Source organism: Gymnoscopelus braueri (assembly GCF_963280865.1).
Source record: "Gymnoscopelus braueri genome assembly, chromosome: 8".
Classification (NCBI taxonomy): domain Eukaryota; kingdom Metazoa; phylum Chordata; class Actinopteri; order Myctophiformes; family Myctophidae; genus Gymnoscopelus; species Gymnoscopelus braueri.
The window spans coordinates 8,045,889-8,057,233 of NC_137609.1; the positions used below are offsets into that span (position 1 = coordinate 8,045,889).

The window sequence follows — 11,345 nt, forward strand, 5'->3', positions numbered from 1 at the left end:
ACTTTTATATAAATCTATGGTATTTTAAAGTGTCAACAACAGTCAGTCAACACCATAGAGCAGTGTTCAGTCAGCAAATATAACGGAGCAAATATAAGACTTCCGGTGGACGATCTCTTCAGAATAAGAGTACCCTCTAGAGTAAAAAGAAACCATTGAAAACCATTGAAAAACGGTTCATTTGCACATTAAAACTATAAATTAAGCATTTAAACGAAGCTATATATCACATATTATGTTTCTGTGTAACAAAAACGGATTTAAAACATTAATTATTTATCTAAATTGATAGATGCTGTTCAAAGGAGTGCATAGCCTATACAAATTGGACACTGGACAGGAGACGGTGCTTAGTGCCGGAACTTCTGAGGTACGCACGCGTTCGGGGAGACCCCCTCTACACAGCCACACTCTCCGCTAAGCGGGAGAGGTGTATTTGGAAAAGTGGCGGGCCGTCCAGTGAGGTCAGGGGTCAGAAAAGGGCCCTTTTCAGTGCATAGCCTATACAAATTGGACACTGGACAGGAGACGGTGCTTAGTGCCGGAACTTCTGAGGTACGCACGCGTTCGGGGAGACCCCCTCTACACAGCCACACTCTCCGCTAAGCGGGAGAGGTGTATTTGGAAAAGTGGCGGGCCGTCCAGTGAGGTCAGGGGTCAGAAAAGGGCCCTTTTCAGTGCATAGCCTATACAAATTGGACACTGGACAGGAGACGGTGCTTAGTGCCGGAACTTCTGAGGTACGCACGCGTTCGGGGAGACCCCCTCTACACAGCCACACTCTCCGCTAAGCGGGAGAGGTGTATTTGGAAAAGTGGCGGGCCGTCCAGTGAGGTCAGGGGTCAGAAAAGGGCCCTTTTCAGTGCATAGCCTATACAAATTGGACACTGGACAGGAGACGGTGCTTAGTGCCGGAACTTCTGAGGTACGCACGCGTTCGGGGAGACCCCCTCTACACAGCCACACTCTCCGCTAAGCGGGAGAGGTGTATTTGGAAAAGTGGCGGGCCGTCCAGTGAGGTCAGGGGTCAGAAAAGGGCCCTTTTCAGTGCATAGCCTATACAAATTGGACACTGGACAGGAGACGGTGCTTAGTGCCGGAACTTCTGAGGTACGCACGCGTTCGGGGAGACCCCCTCTACACAGCCACACTCTCCGCTAAGCGGGAGAGGTGTATTTGGAAAAGTGGCGGGCCGTCCAGTGAGGTCAGGGGTCAGAAAAGGGCCCTTTTCAGTGCATAGCCTATACAAATTGGACACTGGACAGGAGACGGTGCTTAGTGCCGGAACTTCTGAGGTACGCACGCGTTCGGGGAGACCCCCTCTACACAGCCACACTCTCCGCTAAGCGGGAGAGGTGTATTTGGAAAAGTGGCGGGCCGTCCAGTGAGGTCAGGGGTCAGAAAAGGGCCCTTTTCAGTGCATAGCCTATACAAATTGGACACTGGACAGGAGACGGTGCTTAGTGCCGGAACTTCTGAGGTACGCACGCGTTCGGGGAGACCCCCTCTACACAGCCACACTCTCCGCTAAGCGGGAGAGGTGTATTTGGAAAAGTGGCGGGCCGTCCAGTGAGGTCAGGGGTCAGAAAAGGGCCCTTTTCAGTGCATAGCCTATACAAATTGGACACTGGACAGGAGACGGTGCTTAGTGCCGGAACTTCTGAGGTACGCACGCGTTCGGGGAGACCCCCTCTACACAGCCACACTCTCCGCTAAGCGGGAGAGGTGTATTTGGAAAAGTGGCGGGCCGTCCAGTGAGGTCAGGGGTCAGAAAAGGGCCCTTTTCAGTGCATAGCCTATACAAATTGGACACTGGACAGGAGACGGTGCTTAGTGCCGGAACTTCTGAGGTACGCACGCGTTCGGGGAGACCCCCTCTACACAGCCACACTCTCCGCTAAGCGGGAGAGGTGTATTTGGAAAAGTGGCGGGCCGTCCAGTGAGGTCAGGGGTCAGAAAAGGGCCCTTTTCAGTGCATAGCCTATACAAATTGGACACTGGACAGGAGACGGTGCTTAGTGCCGGAACTTCTGAGGTACGCACGCGTTCGGGGAGACCCCCTCTACACAGCCACACTCTCCGCTAAGCGGGAGAGGTGTATTTGGAAAAGTGGCGGGCCGTCCAGTGAGGTCAGGGGTCAGAAAAGGGCCCTTTTCAGTGCATAGCCTATACAAATTGGACACTGGACAGGAGACGGTGCTTAGTGCCGGAACTTCTGAGGTACGCACGCGTTCGGGGAGACCCCCTCTACACAGCCACACTCTCCGCTAAGCGGGAGAGGTGTATTTGGAAAAGTGGCGGGCCGTCCAGTGAGGTCAGGGGTCAGAAAAGGGCCCTTTTCAGTGCATAGCCTATACAAATTGGACACTGGACAGGAGACGGTGCTTAGTGCCGGAACTTCTGAGGTACGCACGCGTTCGGGGAGACCCCCTCTACACAGCCACACTCTCCGCTAAGCGGCACTAAGGTGTAAAAAAAAGTGGCGGGCCGTCCAGTGAGGTCAAGGGTCAGAAAAGTGGCCACACAACCCCACACCATAAAAGAATACAGACAGGCTTTGAAAGTTTAAAAAAAGACCTTTTAATTACTCTTTACTAATAAAACAGTGTACAATTTATCAAAAACAGAATATATATAAATACATTTTCCAATATTTGTTTTTAAACATTGCCAATTGTCTTAAGGTGGACTGAGAGGCTACTTTAGTAGTTTAGTAGTCACAGATTTGATCAATTTACTATATGTGTGTGTGTTAATAACAGCAAACATTATTCAAACACAATCATCATGCAAAACTGTAAAAATGTGGAAGTTCTAGGAAGTGCAAACCACACTCAAAAGTATAAAATGGTACTGCGTGCAACGTACCTAAGTGCAAAGATCACTCAAATGTATAATAAACAGGTACAACATGCAATGTACCAACGTGCAAACATCACTCAAATGTATAAAAAAGTATAACATGCAATATACTGAAGTGCAAACATCACTCAAAAGTGCAACACAGCAAACTTAAAGTGCAAACATTGTACACACACACACACACACAAATTGATCAATAGATAGATGTACGTATATAAAGCAGAACCAGCTCAGTCCAAACATTGCATAGTCCTGTGCTCTAATGTTTGTTTTTAGATGATCACAGTAAGCACAAAGACAAAAGAAAAAAAGAAGAAAACATTTGATTAAATCAAAACCTAAAGGAAAAAAAGGAAGACCAAAATGACGTTCCCTCCTGGTGTCTTGGGAACATGTCAGTTCTGGTCCCTCGCATCCTCCATTTGTGACGTTCTCCTACAACAGACACAACAGAGCCTTTTAGGTAGTTTGTCCAAGATACAGTAAATCACAGTACATGCTTTAACTTTGTACTCAGATAAATATCTTTTTGCCTGACAACTCATGCATAACACAATCTCGCTTTTCACGGTGGCTTTTGAAAGTGTTGAGGCTCACATCAAACAGAACAGCTTTGGAAAACAAACAAGTGAAAATACCACAGCTGCTGCCGTCAGTTTGTTCTATGAAATTGGGACAACTGTGATAACACTCATATCTAAATGTAATACCCATACCTCTACCATACAATGCAAAGTACTGTAATGCTAAGTACCTTTGCAGTGGAAAAAATGCCTTAACCAGGTCTTGCTCATGCACACGTAGTGAATCCATTATCACAACATCTAATACTATAACATCACCATTCACTGTCTTTTTGGTGAAATCTACCGCGATGGCTCCCCAATGGGACTTATTTGCGTTGACGGGCAATATCACCAACTCGTAGTTCCACCAATTGCGTGATGCTCGTGGTACATCTGGGAGGACACTGATGTCATCACACCAAAAACTCTGTAACTGTTGGCTTACAAAAGTGCTGGGACAAATAAATGCATTTTTTTTTCTTTCAACACTTTCAACACGCAAGAGCTTATGGTACTCATCGATCATCTTATCACTCAGCCACTCGTTATTCTCCACAGCTGCCGTTGGAATGGATCTCCCTTTTCTAGCCCTTGTCTGCTTGTGTTGTTTGCATCTGTCTGTGCATTTATGTTTTTGTTCGACCTGCTGAAAGTTGATTAGTTTCACACTATTAGTTTTCTCGTATGACACGACAAAGCAACTAGCTGTGGTCAGTATTTTTAGCATCAGCTCAAAGGTATAGCCTGCTGTGTCATTGGATGCTTTTGTCATGATATGCCATTGCTGGTCTTTACACGTGTACAATGACACATATGGTGACTTGTCAAAAAATGCACAAATGCTGGACACAGCATAATCATTTTGGTGGTACAGACAGGAGAGAGTGAACGTTTTGGGAATTTCTGCACCAGATCTTAGCAGGAGAAGTAAAGTCTGTGGGCTGTGAATTACTTGATAGGTTGATAAGCTTAAGTCCTGCTTACATGTTTCACATTGGTCAAGTTGAGCAGAACATATTTTGGCAACTGTGTCCAAGATGCCTTTTTGTGACACTTCAAGTGGCTGCACTATGAGTTCTGACATGTTCTTTCTAGATGGTACGGCCTGGTCACCACATTGAGTACAAATATAGCGACCAAGACTTTTAAGGCAAAGCAGGTCATTTCCAAGGAAAGGAGCCCCAAGTGTGTCATTCACAAAGCTGTTTAATATGTGGTACACGTCTGTCATAGAAAATTGCCGAGACACTAATGACACCACCTGAGTGTTGGCAAGTTTCTCAAGCGCTCTTTTAAACAATGCTGGGGACTGCGCTGCTGCTGCTGCTGCTGCAAGCCGTGTGTGACATTTTTGGAAAGCAGATGTCTGTTTTAGAAATGTTAGTATTGGTAATGGTATGGCTTCACACATATTGTGATTTGGTCTTTCATTGCAAAAAAACACATCCACACCATGGCCAATATCTTCCAAATTGTCCTCTATTGTGATAACAGCATTAAGTGATGCATCATTACATTTCACATAGAAATAAATGTACCCATGTGGTTTTGCCATTTGCAATGCATTTGCTGGTTGAAGGATGTTTATATTTGTATCATCTGCTCTAATTACAACATTGTCATAAAGCAAATGTGCCCAGAAGTGTCCGGCTTTGGCCACTGAGCCTACATGACAAATGATTGAGCCCAACTTATACTTAATTTTACTGCTGTCACGAATGGGAATTTCGATTATATCAGATGGGACTACAGGCGTGTGGAGCACCGTCCCACCATTATCAACACGGGACACAGAAAGAGTAATGACATCAGGAGCATCAATCCAACATATTTGTCTCTTCATTTCTGAACCACATGCTGTACATCTCTGTTGACCTTCACCTTCCATGATTGTGTGTTCGAAAAGAGAATTGAGGGACTCACATTTCTGTGTCAGCGGTAATGCAAAAACAGTAGGCGCGCATGAAATGCTTTCAACTTTCGATGCACATTTTTCACAGATGTCTGTATGTTTTGCCATAGCAGTTGTTTGGACACTACAATCATGCAACCAGATTAATAATTTGTGTATCAAATCTAGTGGGTCATTGTGCATTGACAAGGACAACGCTGGGATGCTCTTGACTAATTCTTGAGTGACACCATGGATTGTTTTAGCATCAAATGTGTGCCCTGGATTTTGAAAAAACGCTTGGATGAGAGCTGCTAAATTCCATGGCATTGATGACATCGCAACCATATAAGTAGGTGTCAACTGTTTCAATTTATCTTGTACTACTTGCAGATGCAGTATCGATTGTAGGGTTGCATTTAGCCAACAATTACTCTCATTATTTGCAAACCTGCATATACTATTGCATATTTCCTCATTTGTGCCTCTGTTTTGTGCCTTTGTTTTGTCTGGCACACTTGCTGAGCTGTCATTTTGTAAGAAAATCTTTGAATTTGCTTGTGGCTTATTTTGATAAGAGCGTCTCAGCTGTGGCGGCAGAGTTCTCTTTTTGTTCCACTCTTCTACAGGTGGTGGGTGTGGACGCTGTGATGCCTGTGATATCCTGTAGCCTACTTTGGCAATGAAATCTATGGCTGACTGCTTGTATAGTGAGCGTATGCGCTGTATACATTCGTCAATTCTGTGTTTCTCATTTCGTAAAAGCAACACTTTTGTGTTTTTGAACATGGCCTCACTAATAGCTGTGCTTTTCTTACCATGGTTTATTTGTGCAGCATAGGCTCCAGAGAATCGCTGCAAATCACCTGAGAGTAGATCTGACCATATTGGAATAGTTGGGAGGAAGTTTGAGAACAGTTTGTTTAAAATAGTTTCTCCATGGTATTGATTTTCACCTGTGTCATTGCTGGTTTTAATTGTATTATTGGCTGTAGCCCTTAGTTGTTCAAAATAGTCTTTGAAGGGAGATGTACCTTCACAAACATCAGCAGTCAAGTCAAATATATCATCAACCGCAGTGTCATATGAATTGTCTTGTCGATCATGCTCTTTATCAATAATTCCTGCAATTCCTGGCAGCTTCTGTGTTTCATCCTCAATGCGGCCAAGACTAGCTGCCACCTCGCTGGAGTTCCTTTTGCTACCAAGTACAATACAAGCAGCAGATACTATATTACCTGCTTGTTTCAGTGTTTTGGCATTAACTAAAGCGCTGAAGATGAACATAGCCAACTTAAACCTACAATCTCTAGTATTGTACTGTTGTTTGCAAATGTGACTTGCCTGTTTCATCAGATGACTCTTACATGCTCTTATGGTACAAAAATTCAAATCTTTGCTATCTGCCTTTCCATTCACTATTCTCCAGCAGCGTAACAAGTACATTTTCATGCTATCTCCATTGAAGATATGCATACTGGCTTTCAAAAGCACTATGGACCTATCACTATTAATCTGCATGGGTGTTGTGTTGGCACCAAATATCTCCTTCTCTTTGCACCTCAATTCCGTGAGGAGCTCCTCTACAGCAGTCTGGGTGTGTTGTTCACTGATCATAAATGCTACAGGAGTTGAAGCGGACGAAGTGGATGAACTTACTACAATCTCATAATACAAAATCCTTTTCTTTGTTAGTTTACTCTTAATGATTCCCCCAGTGGCATCCCATGATGCAGCGCTGTCCTTAATCACATCGTGCCACAGTCTCACTCCTGCTTCACTAAAACATATAACCTTAAGGGGACTAACTTTAATAAGTTGAATGAATCCTTTTACAACTACACTTTCTGTGTCTTCATCTTCCCAGTGAGCTTTCAGTAGGCGCAGAGCTGTAATCTCATCATCATTCATCCAGCTTAGTTTGCGATGTTCATGTTTGACCTTTCTAAACGGAGCGGAGTCTCTACCCACTCCACTTCGATTACCAGCTATTAAAGACCTAGGATCTGCCTTTCCTACTGCATCGACGTAAGCACAATATGGCGATTTGTCCTTCATTGATATCCCTAACTCCTTACGTTCTTGGCCCCTAACATATCTACTTCTCAATCTGTCCTTTGTGTGATATAGGTTGCCAGTGTAAACTATATGAAATATGCCCTCTTCGACTGAATGGAGAAGTATTTTGAAAGTCATCTCACATGAAGTATGCCGGCAGGAGCCATTGATCGTGAGACATGGCTTGTATGTTTTTCTGGTGGTAGCAATAGAAAAGTTGTGATTAGCAAAACGTATTATACAGTAAGGATTTGATTCCTTCAGCTTTCTGGCAAATAACTCTTGCCATTCAAACCTCGTAAAATGTTTACTTCCTTTGGGTCTGTAGGAGTGAAACATTTTCCAATCAGAAGCCTGCAAAGTAAAGCTAGCAGGTTCAAGGGCATCGTGTTTGAAGGGTCCTAATGTTGCACCAGGTCCCATGACACTCTGAACAGTACTAATATCTAGAGTCTGCATTTGTATGTCATCCTGTTCATCTAAAGGGCTCTCACTAAGTGCATAGGCGTGATCTACCGGTATTTCCACAACAAGAACTTCATCTACAGGGCTCTCATGAAGTGCAGGAGAGTTATTTATTTCCACAAAAGGCTCTTCGTCTTCGTCAAGAAGTGCAGGGGAATGGTGATCTATTTCTGTGATGTGATTGTGATTTGTGATTTCTATTTCACGTTCCACAAAAGGCTGTTCAACTACAGGGCTGTCTTGCACAACAAACTTTTCCTCCTGGTGCACAACAACTGGCTTTGGCTGCACCTGAACACGGCTATTTTTGTCTGTATATAAAATCCCCTGTATCAATGTCTCATGATTGCAAGTGGTGGATAAACACGCATACGTAAGGGTGTCAACGTCTCGACTCGGTGAAACTCCCACACAGTCCATATGATACCAGCCTCCACAGAGATCACATTGAAGCATTGGTCTTTCTGGGTCATTTGGTGTTTCACAAATGCAATAGACATTTTTTTTTGTTTTTTTATTTGGCTTCACCCACTCATCACCTCCTAGTGGATCTCTGGCACGTCTTTTGCCCACACGCATTTTCATGGGTGTAGCAGATGTATTAGCTTGTAGACCCTCTGCAGCTATCTTGTCAGCTTTATCTGAATATGCACTAATATGTTTCTTCTCTGTGGTCAAGGTATCACCAATATCTGGACATCCACTATTGTCATCCATATCCTGTATGTTCCCAATATCAACTGAACAAGCAAGAGTAGTTGGGTCTCCCTCATCAAACAGATTAATAAGGCCTTTCACATCACCTCTATTTACTTGCCAAATTCTACGGAGATGTTTAACAGAAAGCATCTCTCTTTTTTGTGTACTAATTGGCCAACCAAGTTCTATTGCAACATCTCTCCAGAAGCTGACATTGTCTCTGTCTGTGTGTTGTTTTTGCATTGCGTGTATTGCTTTAGCAATGGGAAGATAATTCGTTAAGTCTTTCTGTCTATTTGTCTGTTTCAAAGCAAAGTTTTTGCTGCCACCACATAATTTCAACTTGTTATCTGTACGATTTGTGACTTTGTCCTTCTTATCACTGGCAATATCACTAATATCACTAACCCCAGCTCCAAAAGCTTTGCCTCTCTCCCCCTGCCTCTCTCTGCCTCTCTCTGCCTCTCTCCCCCTACTCTCCCCCATCTGCACCACTTCAACCACCTTTCCCTCGTTCAGCACTTCTAAAGCTTTGCCTCTCTCCCCCTGCCTCACTCTGCCTATTTCTACTTCCCCCCTACTCTCTCCCATCTGCACAACTTCAACCACATTTCCCTCGTTCAGCACTTCTACTGAGACTAAGCCAAGGCAGCCCTGATCCAAATCCCTGGCACTTAGCTTTTCAGTGAGCGGAGATGTCTTCTTCTTCTTCCTCCATCTGACCCTCTGGCGCATTGAAGGGATGGTGGGAGCATCATGAACTGGTGCAGTCGAGGCCCGGTAGCAGGAAGGAGAACAGACGACAGCAACAGAACGGACATACACAATGCTGCCCTTGTGTACAGCATCCTTAAATAAACATAAAATTAAAAGAAAAAATAAATAAAAGGCCTTCACATACTGTATGTAGAGTGAAATCTGCTTATAGCGATTCATTCAGAAATGAGCCAATTATACTATATATTACATGAATACTGTACATAAACATATTGTATATAGTGATGAAACTGACACTATATAAATATATAGTAATACAAGTACAAATTTAAATTAGATGGTAATCCGCATGAGAAATAATAATAATGATTATCCGCTTATAGTGAATCACATTGATCAAACATACTGTACCTCAAAGGCCATCAGTTTCTGTTTATCCACTGACAGTTGCCGTGACCGCCTGTGTACAGGGGACTGCCCAGGACTAGTATGACCTGTCGAACCCGGTTTCCTTGCTGGGCTGCTGGGCTGGCGTGGAGGAAGTGGAACAGGAAGTAGCCACCATTTATGCTGGCGACGACGCGGTACACTGCGCAGTGCTGTGTACTGGGTAACTGGCTCTTTCACATGAAGAACTCTGTGCGACGCCTGCCAGATGAGATCTCTCAGGACAGGCATGCCAAAGTCATCGCTAAGATGGACCCGGTCGTGGCACCACAGGCGGCTGTTGGATTAGAGCCAGTAATCAGTTAGGAAATGTATGACATAAAACACAACTTTTACATGCATATAGCCACTACCATTCTCACATTCTCAGAGTACTAGTTATCCCCTTACCTCTCTGAGTGAGGGAAGTTTTTTTCTGTAGATAGGTAGCGAACCCCAATTCGCGCAGCGGCTCTGTGGTACTCGTCTTTCAGGTGTTGTTGATAAGTCAAGCAGATGTCCTCATCCTCAACATCAAACCGACGCAGGGGGAAATCCAGGACAAACACCTACAGTATGCAAAAGAAGAAATATAATAGCAGCAGTGGTGGAAAAAGTACTTTTTTTTTACTTAAGTAAAAGTATCAATACTGCAATGTAGAAATACTCTTTTACAAGTAAAAGTCCCGTGTTCAAAATGCTACTTACAGTACAAAAGTATTGGCATCAAAATATACTTAAAAACGAAACAAAAAAAAAGTACAAACACAATAAAAGTACTAACATTTTTGAAAATAGCCTATGGATAAAATAGGGCTAAAGTGGTTAATGTATGTTTTATACTGTAACATTTTATATCTACAATGTAACTAGTAACTAAATATACCTTGGGCCATCTGTACAAAGCTGTGCACAGAAGTCTTTCAAAGGCTTTGGCTGCATTTTCGATTGAGGCACTGGACGTCAGGTTGTTGCTTGGCGCCAAAATGCAGACCACGTCAGGTGAGCAGAAATTGCCTGCATAGCAAATCTCTCTTCTGATATCATCAGCGTCACCAGATGGCGTTGACATGAATCCGAATGTCAGCCTGCCAGATGGCATGTCAACGATTCCATCAACTAGAGCACGAAGGTGAGAGTCCCCTATGACCAAGACAAACTGTATGCAAAACACAACCAGTCAAAACCCATTTTGAATGCAATACTTCATAAAACAACATTAAAATAATAGCAAAACAGTGAGGACATGAATAACAACACAGATATTTAACAATCAACCAAAAGCAAGAGTGAAGAAATAGGTCTTGAGCTGTGCTTTATAAAGCTAACCAATTATGAGCACTTCTATCTTATCCTCATTTAGCTTAAGCAAGTTCTCACTCATCCAGCATTTGTCAAATATGAGACTAAATAACTCACCTCTTTCTCCTTGATCACATCCTCTGATGGAATTACTGTCCTGTGAGGCTTGCCTGTGATTTCTGAGTATGGCCATTGCTGGACTCTGTGTCTCTTGCCATAAGACACCATGATGCATTTAACAGACCAGTGACCAGTTACCCCAAAGTAACAGTAAGTAATGATTTGTAAGAGAGAACTGATGTCTTTTAAAGCAAATATAGGCCACACCTCCACACTCCCTGATCATCTCCTGAAGCACC

The 11,345-nt window shown here is 43.6% G+C and overlaps 1 protein-coding gene across 1 annotated transcript; it reads right to left on the reverse strand.

Annotated features, from left to right (window-relative positions):
- Positions 1–8,384: 8,384 nt before the first annotated feature.
- Positions 8,385–11,345, reverse strand: LOC308090664 (uncharacterized protein; the record flags this gene model as incomplete). Its single annotated transcript, XM_080435930.1, has 6 exons — positions 11,104–11,345; positions 10,571–10,843; positions 10,096–10,253; positions 9,670–9,982; positions 9,018–9,390; positions 8,385–8,404 (listed from the first exon to the last, which is right to left on the reverse strand). The coding sequence occupies exons 1-6, from the start codon at positions 11,212–11,214 to the stop codon at positions 8,385–8,387; spliced, it is 1,248 nt and encodes a 415-aa protein (XP_080292056.1). The 5' UTR covers positions 11,215–11,345.